This window comes from Plecotus auritus, assembly GCF_963455305.1.
Source record: "Plecotus auritus genome assembly, chromosome: 5".
In the NCBI taxonomy this organism is placed as follows: domain Eukaryota; kingdom Metazoa; phylum Chordata; class Mammalia; order Chiroptera; family Vespertilionidae; genus Plecotus; species Plecotus auritus.
The window spans coordinates 125,963,188-125,984,595 of NC_137776.1; the positions used below are offsets into that span (position 1 = coordinate 125,963,188).

General features: G+C 36.9%; 1 protein-coding gene across 1 annotated transcript in view; it reads right to left on the reverse strand.

The window, feature by feature from the left end:
- Positions 1-21,408, reverse strand: part of CCDC171 (coiled-coil domain containing 171) — a 300,242-nt gene that overhangs the window by 31,368 nt on the left and 247,466 nt on the right. The window contains exon 25 of the mRNA XM_080668398.1: positions 20,835-20,987. Within this exon, the coding sequence (XP_080524524.1) occupies positions 20,835-20,987 (153 nt within the window). The remainder of the gene's footprint in view (positions 1-20,834; positions 20,988-21,408) is intronic.

Below are 21,408 nucleotides of genomic sequence, written 5' to 3' on the forward strand. Positions count from 1 at the left end.
GTATATTCCTCACCATCACCATTGTTATTTATTGCACTCAAACAGTATGCTAGGCACTGAATAAGATATAAACAAAGACACAATCCTTGATCTCGGGTGGACAATTCTAATACAGCTAAAATTCACATTTTTTCCCTTTCCTGTTTCCTTCCCTTAGGAAGGGAGTGGAGTGAGGGAGACCATTTTCAATAATAATCTGTTGTAACAGATTATTTTAATAATAAAGAAATTCTGAAGCTGCAGAGACAGAGAAACAACTGCAGACACAAGCTTGGATTTTTGATAACTGAATTTCCAAACAAGCTTATGAACTTTAAATTGGGCTACATAATTTGGAATTTGGAATGGGACTTTTAGCAAACTATTCCTTAGGTCTCAGGTATTGTGCTAACACCGAGGAATAGAACAATTTCCTATTCACATGGCACTTCTAATCTAATAGGGTTAGTCAATCAACCATCAATTGAAATAAGGTATAATAAATATATAATAATAAATAGGGTATTTTGAGAGACTTGGGATTTAAAACTTGGATGGAAAATCAACTATGCAAAAGGTAGAAAACTATTCCAAGTAGAAGAATCAGTATATTTAACAGCTTATGAGAGAAAGAGCATGGTACTAAGTTTTACTAATTTTTTTTAAATATATTTTTTTATTGATTTCAGAGAGGAAGGGAGAAGGAGAGAGAGATAGAAACATCAATGATGAAAGAGAATCATTGATCAGCTGCCTCCTGCACGCCCCCTACTGGGGATCAAGCCCGCAACCCAGGCATGTGCCCTTGACTGGAATCGAACCTGGGACCCCTCAGTCCGCAGGCTGACGCTCTATCCACTGAGCCAAGCAGGCCAGGGCAAGTTTTACTAATTTAAGTGTTTGTTTGTTTTTTAATCAAACTAACAGATTGTGTAACCCTAGAAATATTATAGTGGGTAGCCTTATAAGGGCTTTGCATTTGGTGCTTAAAAACTAATTGGCTTATTTTATATAACAATTGTGTGTTTTGTTTCAAAATTACTAGTAAAAGAGGGTTTTAGGTTGCTATTTCTTGTCTAGAACGTCTTTCAAACTACACATTGTAGGTGTTGATTTTCAATAAGTTAACAGCCAATTTGAATAAAATATTACAATTTTCTCTTTTAAAACTAGATTTGAAACACTAAAAATATCAGTGTTGGTGTAAGAATTTTGATTCGATGAAGGGAATTTATCTGTTGGTGATCATCTAAAATAAAGTTTCATAATCATTCTTTTGTGGGGAGGATCCCTCACCACCATTGTATTTCAGTGTTCTTTATGTTTGCTGTATAGCCAATGACACATGATGGGTGCAAATTAAGTACGGATAAGGCTAAAAACAAGTTAAACTATAAGAATTTGTTAAAATCACAATGATGTCCAGAAGTGCAATTAACCAAGTGTTGAATCAAGAGTACTACCCATGTACTCCACTAACCAACATACTAACTTTCCATCCATTCGGGGGCTATAAAATATTCCATTTCAATGGTGAAAATATTTACATACTCATTTTATCTATTAATCTAAAACACAGAAACTGAAACAGATGCCATCAATAGCATTCATGGTCTGAGTCCTCTGAAACAACCTGCCAGATGTGTGAGGTAATGTCGAAGTCACACAAACCCCTGAGAGGACAGCCTTTAATTTGTACCCACACACTTCTAAAGGTTACTAAGTAGAAGGTTGTGACAGAAAATATTAAAGTGAGAGCGCAAACACTGGCTTAGCACCCTAGAGATCATCTGGTCCAATGTCCTTTTTTTTTGTTTTTTAAACTTATCTTTATTGTTGAAAGTATTATAGATGTCCCTCCCTTTTTTCCCCTATTGACCCCCTCTACCCCACACACATCCCTCACCCTAGGCCTTCACCAAACTATTGTCTGTGTCTGATCTTTTAAAGTTGTGTAAGCTCCCAGATTGGTTATTCACCCAAGATCATATACCTAGTGTGGCAGTGCCAGGAATAAGTTCTTAACTCTTGATTCCCCAGTCCAGTTTGTGTTCTATTACATTGATTTGGTAAATATCTTCTCTACTCCTCTATACCTAAAAAATAATAGGTAGAAATGTTTAAGAGATAAAGCTATAGTAGCCGTATGTGCATGTGAGTTGTGATCAGGAAGACAGAAAATGAAAATTAGTGAATGTTTGATAGATTGGCCAATTTTTATATCCTTACTGATTCCTAAATTCAATCTGCAAGTTTAGCTTCATGAAAAGGTCCCTACCCTTATTGTCAATAAGGAATTTCTGTGAATGTCCTTAGCAAGGGGAAAGTTGTGGAGTCAAGTCAGTTACCATTGCATTACTGTTCCCTTGTAAATTCTCTTTAGCCTTGAAAAAAGTAATGATCAAAACTGACTGTAGCTTAATTAGGTATGATTTTGAGATGTACAGGGGCATAGAAAGAAAGTGGACTGACAATCCTCGGGGGGAAAGAGGTGTGGGGGGTGAGGGAAGAGACTGGACAAAAATCATACACCTATGGATGAGGACAGTGGGGGGCGGGGTAAGGGCAGAGGGTGGGGTTGGAACCAGGTGAAGGGGAGCTATGGGGAAAAAAGAGGAACAACTGTAATAATCTGAACAATAAAGACTAAATATATATATATATATATATATATGAATAAATATAGGTGATAACTATAAGACAATGAAGGAAATTGAAGACACACATATATATATATATATACATATATATATATATGAATAAATATAGGTGATAACTATAAGACAATGAAGGAAATTGAAGACACAAATAATGAAAAGATATTCCACACTCACATATTAGAAAATTAATATTACAAAATTCTCATTTTACCCAAAGAAATCTACAGATTCAATGCAATCCCTACCAAAATACCAAAGGCATTTTTTACAGAAATAGAACAATCCTAAAATTCATATGGAGCCACAAAATATCCCAAATAGCCAAAGCAAAGTTGAGAAAGAAGAAAAAGCTGGAGGTATCACTCTCCCTGATTTCAAACTATATCATGCACTCATTGTTCACTGCAGCATTGTTTAAAAAGCCAAGATGTGAAAACAACCTAAATGTCGATCAGTGGATGAATGGATAAAAAAAAAAAAAAGATGTGGTATAAGTATATAAAGAAATACTACTCAGCCATAAAAAAGAATGAAATCTTGCCTATGCAACAACATGGATGGATCTTGAGGGCATTATGCTAGGTAAAATAAGCCAGGGAAAGACAAATAGTATCTGATTTCACTTATATGTGGAATATTTAAATAAATAAATAAAACATCAGACAGAAAAACAGAAAAAACAAAACTTAAAGATACAGAGAACAGATTGGTGGGTGCAAGAGAGGAAGAGTGTTGGAGGTTGGGGGTTGAGGGGTGGTGGTAAATGAGTGAAGGAGGTGAAGAGGTACAAACCTCCAGCATGGTGATTATCTATCTCTGTACATAAAAGCCCAGCAACTGAATGGCAGAACAACCAGAACGACCACCAGAAGCTGCCCCCTGGTTGTCAGTGCGTTCCCACAGTGGGAGCGCCGCTCGGCTGACCGGAATGAGCGGCGTTCCCACAGCAGGCCGATCCCTGCAGGCCACACCCCCACCAGTGCATAAATCCATGCACCGGGCCTCTAATATATATATATATATATATATATATATATATATATATATATATGGCTAATATGCTAAGTTTCCATCCGACCGGTTGCTATGATACACACTGACCACCAGGAGGCAGACACTCAATGCAGGAGCTACCATGATGCACACTGGCCATTTACAGAGAAACAGCACTGCAGACCTGGCACCCACAAAGCAACACTCGGCTTCCCCAAAGTGGGACACAGGCCCCACCACCACCCCAGAGCGACACCCCACCAAATCGGAGCCTACACTGCCGAGACCCCATGGCACAAAATGTGGCCCACAGTCCAGCCCAGCCAAGCCTGGAAACGGTCGCTGTGGGCACCGAGTAATGACATCACATAGCAACGCCCTGCTTCCTCTCCCTAGCAACTAGCCTCCTTGGAGTTTCTTCAGCCCAGGAACTCGACTTGCTTTATAGCCAGGTGCAAACATTTCACACTTTAACCAAACATCTGTGGAGCATTTTCCCATGCCTCATCTCATTTGATCCTCACAGAAGTCCTGGAGTAGGTAGATAGGAGACTCAGTGGATTCCTATTTTCTTTTCATTAGCTGGAAAATAGAGATTTAGAAAGCTTAGAAACTTGGCCGACGGAAAAGAAGTAAGAAATGGTGGACCTTGAAAATGACTTCAGGTTTTCTCACTGCGCAGAATATAGTCAAACACTGCTGCTGTTAAATATTTTACCCTTTGTTCTCCCTGTGTGATCTAAACAATAATCTGCTTCGTGTTGATATTTACTGCTGTGTTGCAGACAATTACCTGAAAGAGAAGTTGGGGTGCTTCACTGGGTTGGAAAAAGTTTAGCTAAATAAGAAAGCAGGTCTAATTAAGCAAGTTTATTCTATATCTATCAAAAGCTAAGTTGACTCGCACATGCACAATACATATAAAGCTCTCACTGGCGCCAATCATATGCGTGTGTTTCGATCTGTCATTGTCGATCATGAATGTGGTTGACACCTCTATTAAAGAGAAAAAGCAAATAGTGATATTAAAATATTTCTTCTAATTACTTTCCTTTCAAGGTATGCACGAATTCATGCACCAGGCCACTAGTATCTAATAATACTAGATTGTAAATTTAAAAGTTGTTAAGACAGTAAATCTTAAAAGTCCTCATCTTTTTTTCTAACTTTGTATGGTGACAGATGGTGGCTGGACTTACTGTGGTGATCACTTTGCAGTGTATACAAATGTCAAATCATTATGTTGTACACCTGAAACTAATCTAAATGTTGTATTGCAATTATACTTCAGTGGAAAAAAAGTTCATGCATAAAAGTAAAGCAAAAATATTTCTTGGAAAACAAGTTTTAGTTTTAGGCTTTCAAGCAGCCATAAGTAAAAATGATTTTACTAAGTACAGAAGTTATCATAACATTGTTCATTCTTTTACTTTTTTTTTTTTTTGTCTATGAGGACAAGGTTAAATGATTACTTACATAACAGATGATTGTTCCTGCATGTCTCCTTGATGTAACAGGGACTTTCAAACCTTTTAGCACCAGAATTCTCTTATTGGATGAAATCTTGTTCAGGTATTTCATGTTTAAATGAGATAAGACTAAAGTGCCCTGCTTGAAGTAGGGGAGTAAAAAAAAAAATATGTTCTCTCAGCTTCCCCCATTCCCACTGTGAGGTATTCATGTGAGACAGGGGTAAATAAAGCTATGACATTTACTAACAGCTGTTTCTAATAAACAATAAACCCCCTATACTTTTTTGCTTGCTTAGTATTGAAATATTAGCCATTTTAAATATTGCTAAAAAGCATTACTACACACCTGATGCCTTGTGTTATCTGTGCCATTAAAAGAAGGAGTAATGTGGTTATAAAAGCTGAATTATTTTAATAACCACTCTTGGAATTTCTTGGGTTTTTTTTTTTTTTGTGTGTGTGTGTGTGTTTTTACCTGCTTTAGGAAAAAACATTAAGCATGTTTCAAAGAATTGGAGGAATTCATATTCAAATAAATATGGATCCAGAAATATAAGTACATGAAACAGGCATTTAAAAAAGATTATTCCATAGGCAAAACATAGTAATACCCCAAAATAATGAATACCTGTACCCACAGAGGATAAGATACAGAATATCTATATAGACATACAAATATATCTAAGTTCAAAACTCTTTGTCAAACCTTTTTTTTTTTTCTCCAAAAAGATGTTATGTTATCAAGAAAAGGAAAAATCATTTTGGGTATACATAATTATAACCATAAGGATCTATAATATACACTATGTTATTTAATTTAAAATTTTGTGAATAAGTCATAAACCACCAGAGAGAATTAAGAAAATGATGAAAACAATCACTCTGTCATGATAAAATCAGATATAATCTACACTGTATACAATCCACATGGCACATTTTTTCAACCAAACACATATTTTCAGTTAGAAGCCATCAGAAATAAGATGGAGGAGACTAGAAACATAAAGCTATAACCTTAGTTGACCCCTTACGTTCTGGAAGGGTATATCTTTCCAATTGGTGTCAGGCAAACATTGAGAACAAAAGGATATCCAAAAGAATAAGCTGAATTCAGATGCTATCAAAGTATGCCCTAAGCCAAAGTTCTGGGAACGAAGACAGCTATTTCTTCCCAGATTCTAAGCTAACATAGAATCTTAAGAACAAACGCAGTATCTTCAAACCAGTATAACATGGAAGGATCCACACTTTCAATTCTCTGTGCATAAAGCAACTTCAAAGGAATAAAGGAAGGTCCTTTTGTTCTAGGTAAAAGCCTTAACCATAGACCCAGTGAATTTGTCAGTCTTCATACACAGCGGGTTTTTTTTACTTAAAGAAAAAAGGCTTTTTTTGCACAGAAAACTATAAAACTTTTATTCAAGTTTAAATGCTCTTGTCTCTTAACAAAGCCTAAAGGTAAGTCAACAGAAACTTCATCATTCTTAATGTTTCCCTACTAATTCATAGCCTGTAATACTTTTCCAAGAAAAGTGTCTATTTCCATCTTTGGTTAGAGCATGGGCTTTGGACACAGACAAGGGTTCCAATCTAGTTCCCAAACAGCATGATCTTGGGCAAATTACTTATCCTCTCGGGGACTGAGTGGCCTCATCTGCAATATGGGGAAACAGTATTTCTCTTATAAGACTGATATGTAGATTACATTAAATAATAGATGGAATAAATGTAGCTGTAATAGGTCTCTACAGTCTCTGGCAATTGGATGCTATTTAGATGATGGGATTACTAATTTAAAGCATGCTGAATCAGTTGCCCAGCTTTCTCTTCATACGCACATCCTGTATCATCAACACGACTATTCACACATCCATTCCTCACAATTAATTACCTATGTATTAACTCTTAATTCAACTTGAACAAAAGTTTCCTTGTCCACACATGGTTCAGAGTGAGTCAGTTAACTGGTCAATGAGTCTGACTAGGAGAAAATGATGTGCCGTGACCACCCACTTTGTTGGATTTAATGTCTTGGGTGTGGGAGATTTCATTGTAAAGAAATCATTTAGCTCTCTCTTGGGTATTTGGTTTGGCATAAATCACGAGTTTTCAAGAAAAAGTTTCTTCCAAAATTATTATGAGAATTATATGACTCTTTATGTTTATTGTTCAGCTGCCCACCTTACTCTTCTGGTATTGCTTTCTACTTAATATCCACTTTTTTAAAATACTGACAAATAAAAAACATTCACAGCATGTAAGAGGAGTTTTAGACATCTAAATACAATAGAACTGGAACTACTTTAAATATGTAATTATAATATTTATGATATCAGTGACAATTGTATTGAAAATTCCAAAGTATTGAAACCATATAATCATTAAGACTTTTACTTCCCCTGCAGGTATAATACATGAGTCTAATAAACTTTCACGCTATGAAAAAACACACTTATATTAAAATATTTCAAACTATTTAATGAGGTTCATTTCCTTCCAAAAGTAAACTTAGGTTGTGTCTGAACCAGCTTGAGGCAAGGGAAGTTTCAAACATAATGTTTTTAAAACTAGCCATTATTTCCCATGTTGAAAAAAAAATTGCCATTTTATTTCCTAACAGCAAATGAAACTGTCAGGAAAATTTAGGTGTAATAAAATTGGGTGGTTAAACCAACATGCTAGACTTGAAATAAAACTGAATTAAAGGAATTAAAATTAATTCTTATGTCAGTCAACTCTTTAAAAATACTATTCAAAACTTACTGTTTTTACAAACAGAACTTCTTTGTTCTTGATAAAGTGCAAAGTTAACTATCTCTTTAAAGGCCACTCACGCTGCTGTAGTTGAAACTATGCATCGAACAATATTTTGCATAAAAATGTGTTGCTTCTGGCAAATTTTCTGCCTACATAAAAAGTTGTCAAGCTGGGTGACTTTAGTGGTACGAGTTTTAAAATGGTGGATTCAGTCCAAGGTTAGCTAATAACGGCTGACATGCCCTGGAATCTCGAGGCCTAAATCAACATTGTTTTCACAGCTGTAATTAAGCCACCTAATCAGAAGCACATTTTGACGGGACAGTTTCTGGAAGCCAGACATTACAATTCCTTATGCCTGGAGCGCAGTGGCTCGTGAGCGGTCCTCATTTAATTTCAGGTTAAAAAGAAGGGGGGAGCAGTAAAATAAAAAGACTACTTTTTTTTTTTTAAGCAACACACAACCGTTGAAATGAAGCAGGCCTATGTGTTCATGCCTTGACCAGCCTCCCTTCCCACCCTCCTCTGGCTCTCTGCTGAGTCCCCCAATCCCCAGTGGCAGCTGCACACAGTGAGATGAAGGGTCTCTGCCAAGATCAACAGATGAGCTGGTCAAAACTGGCTCTCTGTGTGTTCTGATTGTAAATTGTGCTGGTGATGATTAGAGAACTCTAACACAGGATGTCGACTCTTAAAACTGTCCAGAGAAAATAATTTTTTTTAAGTTCAGGAAATTTTTTTTAACTTTTTTTGTGGCTTGGTACATAGTGTTGTGTCTATAACTTTCATATGATTCAAATGAATTCACCCAAATTAAGCAACTCCGTTATTTAAAAAAAGGAAGAAAGAAGGCCATGGCTTGGCTCCTAGAAGGGACCTTCATGTCTGGCTGTTTATGTAACTGCGGGAGAGTGTGGTTCCCCACCAGCCCACCAGGCATGTGCTTCAACCACCTGCCAAGGGAAGATATTCCTAAAATGATGAAAATCTAGGCTGTGATAGTCACATTTTATCAAGCAACTGTGTTGATGTCTTTAAAACAGCTAAATTGCCAGGTGAAGTTGTTTTCTGCAGTGTTGTTGCATTCTATAACATTTAAACTTTCAACCCCAGAGGCCATTGTAAAACTATCAATATGAAGGCACTAGTCACTGGAGTCTGATTACATTTAGTTCTGCATTTTAATTACATATGGATTCTATTAACTAAACCTTTTGCCTTATAGGCAGCATTTTAATCAAATTATTATAATTTTCATATATGTTACAATAGCTTGACGAGTTAAAAGTTCACATTCCTAACATATTAAATATCAAAAAAATCTTTGCGTAAAAAAAAGGAATACTCTTTACAAATACGCTAATACATTTTCAGATTACTTTGGGGACTTTTGACTAACTAGTTACAAGTTATTGTGAAATTTATTTAACTCCTATATATTTGTAAATGGATTATTGTTGTTGAATATTACCAAATTCAAAATATAATTATGTTATTATAAACTTAGAAACATACTGTTGTAAAGTGAAGCAAGAACAAACCAAAACATGGTTACAAATTAAGTACATATTCAAATTCAGTATTTGTAAGGTCAATCAAAGAATTTTGGAGCTGAAAGTGAATTTAGATTTCATCTAGTTTAAACCCTTCATTTTACAGCCAGGAAAAATCAAGTCCAAGGAGATTGTGTGATTTATTTCCTAAAGCTTTGTGGTGAGTTGATAACAAAGGTTGTTCTAGAATCCAAGTTTTCTCTGATTCTCTGTCATGCCACTTTCCAATACAGCAGATTGCCATAAGCAACAATATAGCTGCGAATCCCCTACCACCCAAGAACCAAAAGAAATATTTGTTAATGTCGTAAAAACACACAACATAAAATTTATCAGTTTAACAACTTTAAAGTGTACAATTCATTTGCATCAGCTATATTCACACTGTTGTACAACCATCACAACTATCTTAGCTCTAGAACTTTTCCATCACAAAAAAGGAAATCCCATAGCCATTAAACGGTCATTCTCCATTCCTACCCACACTCCACCCCCATCAACAACTAACCTGCTTTCTGACTCTATGGAGGCAGAATATGCCTATTCTGCATATTCCATATAAATGGAACTATACAATATGTGGCCATGTGAGTCTGGCTTCTTTCATTTAGCACAATGTTTTCAAAGTGCATCCATGCTGTACCATGGATCAATAACTTCATTCCTTTTACAGCTGAGTAATATTGCATGGTCTGGATAGACCACAGTTGTTTATCCACCAATAGATGGACATCTGGGTTGTTTCGATCTTTTGGCTATTGTGAACAGTGCTGCTATAACATTCCCTATTTTTCTCTTTTATTTTTTCTTCATGGCATTCCTAGTAGGTGTGAAGTGGTATCTTATTGTCGTTTTGACTTGCATTTCCATACTGACTAATGATGTTGAGCATCTCTACATGTCTGTAGGTCATCTGTATGTCTTATTTTGAGAAGTATCTATTCAAGTTCTTTGCCCATTTTAAAAATTAGGTTATATGTCTTTTTGTTGTTGAGATGTAAGTTTCTTTACATATTAGACCCTAAGCAGATAACTGATTATATATAGGGTGTTTTAATACACAAAAGTTTTTAATTTTGATAAAGTCCAAATTATCTATTTTTTTCTTTTGTCACTCATGCTTTTGGTGTCTTATATAAGAATCCACTAGGCCAAAACCAAGCTCATGAAGATTTATTTCTAGATTTTTTTATTAAGAATTTTAGGACTTACAGTTAGATCTTTGATCCATTTTGAGTTAATTTTTGTATATGGTGTGAGGTTAATGTTCAAGGAAATACATTTTTGAAAATATGCTTTCTACTGATTTATGTAAATTAGACTTCTATTTCTGAAATAAACCTCACGTACTCTGACTTTTTGCAAGGCCAGGGTATAACTATTTTTAATTTGTATATACAATTGTTATAGACATTTACAGAGTGCCCACCATGTAAGTAAAAGTTATTACACTGGCCATTTTATGTCTATGTGGATAAACATACAGAGGCAGGGGTCTGAAAAAAATCTAACGAAGTTTAAAATTATTTAAGTGGTATGCTGAAAAGAATATTCTTCTTATCATAAATAATTTTTGCCTATGGGGTTTTGCGTTTTTGTTTTTTTTTTTTTTTGGCTTTGTTTTTTAAGGAAAATAGTGAAGAGGAGAAAAATATTTAATGTATATTATTTTAAAGTTTAACTTAAATTTTTATATTGGTATAATAATGTGTATATTAGTATATCCATTCTAATTAGGTAATTGCTAGAGAAATATATGTAATATCATTTGATGGGAATTAATTTGAGAAAATTTTGTGTAGGAAAAATTTGGGGGAACTACAATTTGTGCAATATATATATATTCCATAACAACTGTTTTTGAACAAATATTATTAAAGTAATATTCCTCCAATTAATTTCAATTCAAATCAAATCAACCAGCATTTATTGAAGTCAGATTACTACAATGGATTTTTTTAATGAATCCTAATATGGTAATACATACACAACTAATTGATTATATAAGTCAGACTACTACATAGTGCTTAGACAGGTAAGTACAATGACAAATGAGCTTAACAAAGGGTTCTTCTGGCAACTGGGAGATGAACTTAAAAAAAAAACAAACAGATGGATTCAGAACATGCCTGAATGTCAGGAAGAAAGTGTAGAGCTAAAAATTTGTTGAGCCATGTTATGGCCCGACCATATCTATATGTTGGAAAGATAATTCTGGCATTAAAGTAGCAGACAGCGTGGAAGGGGAAAATCTAGATATGGGAAAACTCATTGAAAAAACAAGTAAATACTGTACCTCAAGGAAAGCCTGATGTGACCACAAGGGTAGAAAGGAGAGAATGAGTTTAAGCTATCTGTGGTAGTAGAAACAATACCACTTAGCAATTGATTAAATATCGATGGTAGAGGGAAAGTAGAACAAATGTTAAGGGGTTTTCATGGGCTGCAAGGGGGATAGTTATGTCAGAGATAGGGAATGTATGGAATGGAGAACTTGAAAAAATGGGGAAGGGTAACATTCAGTTGGGACCTCAGTGAATTTCAGGTGCCTAGAAAACTGAAGAGGAAACTTCTGACAATCCAGCAGGTAACTAAAGCCCCCAAAGAGCTCAATTTAGTGAGAAGGATAAAGTAGCAGGAGGGACACTCAGAAGCATAGTAGTTGCTGCCACTCCTGGAATAACTGATGAAAATAATTAAAGCATTAGATGCCGAATTGCCATCCACATTTCCCACAACTTAATTACCAACTGATTACAATGTTCAGAGTTTGACATTTTCATCCTGTCTTCTCCTTGCTCCACCCCTGTAATACGTCTTCACTGAAGAACAGAATTCTATAAATACAGGGTGGGGCAAATGCAGGTTTACAGTTGTTCGTATGGAAAATAATATAATAATTAATAAATAATAATACAAGAATAAACTATTTCATGTACTCACAACTGTAACCTACTTTTGCCCCACCCTGTATATTATATTTATATATAAATGTATATATCTAATTTAAAATATTTATATATTATATAAACTAGAGGCCCAGTGCACAAAATTCATGCATGGGGGTGTGTGTCCCTCAGCCCAGCCTGCACCTTCTCCAATCTGGGACCCCTCCAGGGATGTCCGACTGCCCGTTTAGGCCCGATCCCGCTGGGCAGTCGAACATCCCTCTCACAATCCAGGACTGCTGGCTCCCAACTGCTCGCCTGCCTGCCTTCCTGATTGCCCCTAACTGCTTCTGCCTGCCAGCCTGATCACCCCCTAACCACTCCCCTGCCAACCTGATTGATGCCTAACTACTCCCTTGCCAGCCTATTTGCCCCTAACTGCCCTCCCCTGCAGGCCTGGTCACCCCTAACTGCCCGCGCCCCTGCAGGCCTGGTCCCCCCCAACTGCCCTTCCCTGCAGGCCCGGTTGCCCCCAACTTCCCTCCTCTGCTGACCTGGTCACCCCTAACTGCCCTCCCCTGCAGGCTTGATCGCCCCCAACTGCCCTCCCTTGCAGGCCTGGTCCCTCCCAACTGCCCTGCCCTGCTGGCCATCTTGTGGTGGTCATCTTGTGTCCACATGGGGGCAGCCATCTTTGACCACATGGGGGCAGCCAACTTGTGTGTTGGAATGACGGTCAATTTGCATATTACTCTTTAAGATAGGATAATATAAAAGCCTAAGTGACCGTTATGACTGGTCATCCAAACGACCAGTCGACTGGTTGCTATGATGCGCACTGGCCACCAAGGGACAGACACTCAATGCAGGAGCTGCCCCCTGGTGGTCAGTGTGCTCCAATAGCCAACCTTCTGCGGCCAGCCTATTTTCTGTGGTCCCTCCCCCTGGCCAGCCAGCCCTGATCAGCCCAATCACCGGCCAGGCCAAGGGACCCCACCTGTGCACGAATTCTTACACTGGGGAGGGAGGGGAGGCGGTCCCTCAGCCTGGCCTGCACCCTCTCCCAGTCCGGAAGCCCTTGGGGGATATCCAACTGACGGCTTAGGCCCACTCCCCCCGGGGAGAGCAAGCCAAAGCCGCAGTCTGGCCTCCCTCTGCGGGAGGCAACCAGTGGGCCAATTGGGGGAGGATGCCAGCCGGCCGAGCAGCTGACCCCGCCCCTCATCGCCCCTCCACCACCACCAGTCACCGCCACCCCCCAATCGCCGTCCCCTCCCTCTGCCTGCTGGCATCCGCCTTGGCTGGCCTGGCACTGTCCACTCTCTGGCCCCATCCCACACCAACAGGTTGTTCTGCCGTTTGGTCGATTTGAATATTAGGCTTTTATCATACCCGTATAGTCACTAACATCATTCATATCCAGACATCATTCATTCATTCATCCTCTTAAACTGCATCATACAAAAACTAAAAGGCTAGAAGTAAGGTGTGAGGCCAATGAAATATACATTACCACCTCCAAGCCTCTGTTGATTATGCAAAAAAGCTTGAGTTTCTGGACTATGAGAAATTTTTAAAAGTTTGGGTATGTGTGTCAAGGACCAAGGAAAATTTCTGCATGTTGACTGGGCTGTCCCACCTTTTGATTTTTCATGTTTCCCTTATTTAACTCCAAAGGCCAGAGCTGGATGTCATGATAAAAATATGGGAGAATTTAATGAGCATCTAAGCAAATGGGTAAAACATATGTTATTATGGCAGCACATGTCAGTGAATTTTAAGGATAAATAGAAAAAAAATAAGATTTGCATTTGGGAAAAGTAAACAAATAAAGCAAAGCGAGTAGATGTTTGCAATGCATTTGTCAGAGACATCTCAGAGTTTCTTTCTCACAGAGCTGAGAATCACAGAGTGTAGGGCACACCTACCTAGACCTTCTTCCTCCTCCAGTTTCCTCTCCAACAATTCTCCACCTAATTCTCTCTTCCCCAATCATACAGACATAGTTTCATTTCTTGAGCATTCCACGCTTTCTCTTGCCAGTTCCTATTTAATCTTCATTTTCTCAACTAAGATTTCAATTTCTCAAGTAGACCACCCTAAGCCTAAGTTAGATCCCCCAGGTATATGCTCTCACGGTGCTCCATGATTCCACTTGAATATCATTCTTTTAATTATTTGTGTAATAGTTGTGTTCTCACTCTACTCAAAGTACCACAATGGCAGAGATTTGTCTTAATCCACATTGCAGTCCCATAGAAAAGTCTCACAGGCAACAAAAAAATCAGAGGCCTTAGGTTCTAATCTAATTGGGTTCCAGTTAAAAACCTATGAGTGAGACTTGATAATCTGTACTTTATACCACTAAACTGCAGCCTCACTCAACAAACTAAGTTAGCTTATGGCTCATTAAAAAAAGTTATTCTTGAAGGGCTAAAAACCTCAATAATAAACATCAGGAATCAACTGAGACAAAGCACTTGAAAGTTTATAAAACCAACATACCTTAAATTCTATCAGTTTCTTTACACAATACTAATACTGACAAGCAATCCTTCCTCTCAAGAAAATGTAATAAAAATGTGACAATACATTATTTGAGAACTTAAAAGAAAGAGGAATCTTTTTTAAAAAAATATATTTTATTGATATTTTACAGAGAGGAAGAGAGAGGGATAGAGAGCTAGAAACATCGATGAGAGAGAAACATCGATCAGCTGCCTCCTGCACACCTCCCACTGGGAATGTGCCCACAACCAAGGTACATGCCCTTGACCGGAATCGAACCCGGGACCCGTCAGTCCGCAGGCCGACGGTCTATCCACTGAGCCAAACCGGTTTCGGCAAGAAAGAGGAATCTTACTTTTCTTTAATATTTATTTGTTTATTTTAGAGAGAGAGAGAGGGATCAATTTGCTGTTCCATTTATTTATGCATTCATTGGTTGATTCTGTGCCCTGACCTGGGATCGAACAGAACCCACCACTTTGGAGTACTGGATGACGCTCTAACCAACTGAGTACCCAGCCAGGGTGGGGAATCTTACTTTTTTGTTTTATCTAAACCAAACCAAACCAAAATACCTAATTCTTTCCCCTTTGTTAATAATATAAAACCACTGACAACAATCAAATCTGACATAATGGTACAAAGATCTCCCTTGCAAAGATACTAACCAAAATGCTCCTCTGATTTGTAATTTATTACTTTCTCATAAAGTACTACAGAATTAAAAACATACTGCTTAAATATACAGTGGTAATGAGGCAAAGCAATACTGTAGCTTGCAGCATCATAACTCACTGCAAAGTATTTGGGTTTGGCATTCTGTGTTTCACAGATTGAAATATCATATGTTTCTCCACAGCTGTGGGTTTGCCGGCATCCGAACACCCACAAGTAATTGGTTCTGACTGCTGTACTGTTCTCTACTGGGCTGTATGGGACTCAAAAGACCTTTCTGGTTACTATTATTCAAGATAAAAGCTCTAGAGCAGCCTTAAGTTAATGGGTCAAAGACCAGCATACTGAAAATGTTAAAGTACTGGCAAGTATACAACTGACAGGAACTCTTAGATGAACTCCAGCATTATTATTACATGTTGCTGAACAAAAAAGTGAAAATGTCACCTAAAGAGGGATACAGTCTTTATAGATGACTGTTCATGTCTACAAAATGATCAATCTCTATCATTGCAACATCACAATATATTACGTTTTTTATTACTATTGAATATTTATTTTTTATTTTTATCAAGTGAAATGGCTGAAAAAGATAATAATGAGCATATACTGACTGTTCTCAGTTCATTAAATAAGTGACAACAACTCACACTAATGGTATACTTAATATGTGCTAAAAGCACTGATTTAAGGGTTGTTTTAGCTCTTTTGCCTACTCATAAAAAGATTACCTCCTAGTTACATATATTTCTTACTAGAACTTAGCTGTAGTAAATATACGTAACTATCAGAATTTTTTTTGTGTGTAGAGAAGAGAGCTATTATTTATTGAGCTCCTAATACTATTACAGACAATGTCTTTGTTTAGGCCTCATAACAACCTCGCAGTGTAGGCAACTTCAACCACATGTTACCAATACAGACATTGATGCTTAGAGTGTTGTATGGATGATCAATAACAGTGCCAGAAAGCACACCCAGACCTGCCTGACTTTCAAGTCTTGTTGAGGGCAGAAGGCAATGAGAGGTGGGGTGGGTACTGGATGAAGCTAGTTCATCTGAGGCCCAGTAAAGGAATTTTGAGAATGGCCAACATAACAATACTAGAGAGGCAAATCAAGAACACCAAAAGCAAAATGGTCACAGGTAGAATCAAATCAGATTCTAGAGTAAAAAGCAGGACTAGATGGTACAACAGATTTGGAACATAAGGTAAGTAGTCTTGGACTCCAGTGGGTACAGGCTGTTTCGGTGAGTTAGATGTCTTTAACTGAGAGGGAGACTGGAACTAAAGCAACAATACATTTTTCTATTATATAGAAAACTCATCATATAATTTAATTAAGTAAATATATGTACTATTCATAAGGTTTATTCCCCAAAACAAAACAAGATTTGATTGTTCTTCCCCCTAAACAAAATGTCAAGTTGTTATACATTTTTCAAAAACTCCCACAAACATTTCATACTCTCAGTACTTTCTTCTGACAATGCTATGCAGAACGAACTGCTCCCTCATCTATGCTCCTGAAGACTTTATACAAGCCTATTTTTATGACTACTTATATGATTGCTTCCCTTGCTAGAAGATGAATCCACAAGGACAGAGATTGTCTTATCACCTTCAAACCCATAGAACAAATAAAATGTAGACAAAAACCCCAAAATGTCAATAATTATATTAATGTAAATGGTCTACCAAGCCAATTAAAATCCTATGATGTCAAATAGATCAATAAAACAAAGTCAAACTGTACCTTTCTATAAGAGACCCACTGTAGCCCTAGCTGGTTTGTTCAGTGGTTGGAGCATCAGCCCTCAGACCAAAGGGTCATGGATCAGATTCATGGTTAAAGGCACGTACTTCCTTTGCAGGCTCAATCCTGGCCTGGGTCAGAGTGTGTGAGGGAGGCAACCAATTGATGTTTTTCTCTCTCTCTCTCCCCCTCCTCCCTGCCTCTCTTTAAAAAAAAAAAAGACCCACTGTAAATATAAAACATAGGTTAAAGAAAAGAGTGGAAAAAGATGTATTATACAAACACTAGTCAAAAGAAAGCTGGAATGTGAAAAGATAATAACTGAAAATGGATAATTATTAAAATGGACAGTACAGTGATCGGGACCAAAACCATATTTTGGAGGTCTAAATTTAAGATATTGAAATATGCAAAGTCACTCCCATCTTTAAACAGAGCTCTCTGAATCCTCTGAACACATCATTCCTACATCTCACTCTTAACAGCTAAATCCTTAAGATAGGTGGTTAAATTCAGTGGGTTTTTTGGTCAAGTTCCACTTATTTATCCAACTCTTATTGAAAGAGTCTTTGCTAAGGTTACCAAAGGCCTCCATATATTAAATTGAAAGGCCATTTTCAATCCTCATTTCATTTGATCTTCAGCAGTATATTAGACAACTGACACATCACTCTTAAAATACTCCAATCTCATGGCATCATGCATTCTAGGGTTTCTTCTTAGCTCTTTTCTTTTTTCCATTTTCTATTTTTTTATTCTTCTTGTGGTCAATACATAACAGAGCAGTTGAGGTGTATGATAAAGAATCATTCATGGTTGAATAAATTTAATACTCTTGCTACATCAGTGCAGCATATTAAAAAGTCCACTATAATATTTAACTCAACTGTTTAAGGCATTTACTGGATTTCTGATATTACAGATTTGAAATATAACATCAGTGGGGCGAGGAATTGCTTTTTAAAATATCTTTATTGTTGAAAGTATTACATATGTCCCCTTTTCCCCCACTGACCTCTCCCACCCTCCTCCACTCCCCAGGCCTTCACCACCCTATTGTCTGTGTCTATGGGTTATGCATATACACATTTGAGTTCACTGGTTGATCTCTTCCTCCACCCCAGCCCTCCCCTGCTTTCCCTCTGAGGTTTGACAGTCTGTTTGATGTTTCTATGTCTCTGGGTCTATTTTTGTTCATTGTTTATGTTGTTCATTAGATTCCACATATGAGCGAGATCATGTGATACTTACCTTTCTCTGACTGGTTTACTTCGCTTAGCATAATGCTCTCTAGGTCCATCCATGCTGTTGCAAATTTTAAGAGTTCCTTCTTTTTTACAGGTACATAGTATTCCATTGTATTAGTATAGTCTTCTTACCTCTTCATAGCCTCCTTTGCAGCCTCATCCTCTTCTACTCAAGCATTATATGTTGGAATTTTCAAGTTTCATTCTTGGGCCCTTTTCTCTTCTTACTTTATAAACTGTCTCTATATCGTCTCATTCTTGCTAACAGCTGCAAGTCTCATCCATATGACAATGACTTACAATTTTTATATCCATGTGGCATCTTGCTTAAATTCCATAGCAAGCAGCCTTCTTAACATCCCCAGTTTGATGTCTCAAAAGTTCCTCAAAATCAACATACTTAAAACTAAACCAACAATATTCCCTCCTGTTGCATTGCTTTTCTCTTAGTAAATAAGATCATTGATCTATTTTCAAAAGCAAAAATCCTAAAATTGTCTGCTCATGTTCTTCCCAGCCAACTGTTTCTTCATACCAAGGCCAAAGTGATCTTTTTAAAAAAGCAAATGTGAGTACGTCATTCTTTCTTTAAAGTTTTACAATGACTTTTCCTTTGCTCTTAAAACAAAGACAACAAAGTCTGACCTTTCCCTTCTCTCTAGCCCCTTTATCGCAGACACTCTTGCCTTTGTTCTCTTTATTCCAACTACACGGGTCTCTCTCAGTTTCTTCTTCCCATCACAGAGTCCTTGTAGATGCTCCCACTCTGCTACTCCTGATCTGGAACACTACCCTCTTGCACCCCCAGGTTATTCCTCTCCAGGCTTCAGATACTAGCACAAACATCACGGACCCTGAGAAGACTTTAACCCCAACTGTATAATATAATATTAACCAAGGCGGTCAGAGAGTTAGCAGGAAAAAAAAATGTATGTTTCAGAGAAAGGTTAGAGTAAATTCCAAATATTTATTTTTTAAAATGTTTAAGTTTCCTCTTCATTTTAATTTCTCTTGGTGGATGTTAAAATTACTACTGTCTCATCAAGAAATTAACAAAGTCACTTTAAAAACTGAACCCAGTTGAACTCATATCTCAGGTCCCAAATAGCAGGTTTGTTTATTTAGTGGCTACATTACTAGTATTTTTCAGTCAATAAATATTTGTTGATCACCTACTGTAGGCCAGACTGTTCTTGGCACTGAAGTGACTTCACAGGAGTGAGGAAAATACCCAAAATTGCTTATCTTTATGGAACTTATATTGTACTGAGGATAGGGGGCATATAGGTAATAAAGCAAATAAATAAAATAAACTACATGTCAACTGATGATAAGTGCTATAGTGAAAAATATAAATCAAGGAAGATGGAAGTAGACAGGTGAGCTAGGGCAAGAGTGAGATAGAGTTTGGGGGGAGGGAAGACTGGTGGCTGCAATTATAAGTACTCATGATCTCTAAGGCTTTATTGGGATGCTGACATTTGAGCTAAGACCCTCAAGGAGCTGAAGAACCAAAACATAGTTGTGCATCCATTTGCTTTAATGCTAAACTCTTTTTCTGTTGAAATGAAATGGGTCAACAGCTGAATGGCAGAATGACACTGTCTTTATTTACAAGTTACCCTGATTTATTCTAATCAAACCAAAAAGGGGAAAAAGACATTCCAATTATTGGGTACACTCTATCACTGTTGACATATCTCCCTTTTGAGAAAAAAGTTTAACATTCCTTTATGTCACAAGCATTCATTTTTTAATATTCTCCATATATTATCTGAAATATGTGTTATATTTCAAATGTAGGAAATTTTGTTTAGTTTTAAATGAGCCCAAATTTCATCATGGGCTAAAATTTTAAAACATAAAATGACTGCTGAAACTGAATTTTAATCATATAGATGAATCACAACATGAATTTTAGCTAGGCATGTATTATGGATAAGTCTAGTTTTCTACAGAGAATAATCACATGTTCTAATTACCATTTTGGTTATACGCATAATTAATAATATTCTGTCTTAATGGGACACACTGAATCTTCAGACAGTTGTAAGCTTTCACTATGCACACTGCCAAATCCAACTGTCAGCTGCACTGCCAAACACAAAGGAATCTTGATGTAGTGCTTTCGCATTGATAACAATATGTACATCTTTATACACGATACAATGGAAAATAAATTGCTTTTCTTCCTTCATAATTTTCTACACTCTAATAATTTTATAGTGCTTGATTGATCATTTATCCTAAATTCTATGTATTGGCAAGTTATCTTAAGAGCAATGAATACATGAATGCAGATGTGACCCCAGATCCAAAGAAGAAAACAATTTTGTAGGACTTACTGATTGTAAACTTTCATTTTCACGTAAACAAGCTGTGTGAAGTTCTGATTTCAAGGTTGCAATGTGACTTCGATGAGATGTCATTTCCTTCTCTAAGGTTGCAATTCTGGTGCTTGCAAGCTGGTAGACATCCATGAAGCTTTTAATCATAGCCTAAAGAAATAAAAATAATGTCACATACAATTCAAATAGAGCTATCCCCAAAGAAGAATTTCCATAATTTGAAAACAAAATCATTAAAATTTTTAAGCAAACTACTTTTCATCTTTCTTTAAAACAATAAAACTGAACCTCACATTTTATATTGAGAACAGTGACTATTTTAAGACAGTTTGGGGAAAAAATAATTGAGACTTCTTTTTCAGACTATTTATTTAAATAAGATGTACTTTGATCTATTTTGCTTAAAATTTAGAATGCAGTTCTTAAAGATGGCACACTTATTTTCTTTGTAAAGGTAAATTCAAGTTGTAATTTGACCCACATTTCAATCTTAACGCACACAACAGATATATAAGCAAAATATTTCAAAATAAGCTAAATTAATAAAATTTTCAATCTACCTTACAAACAA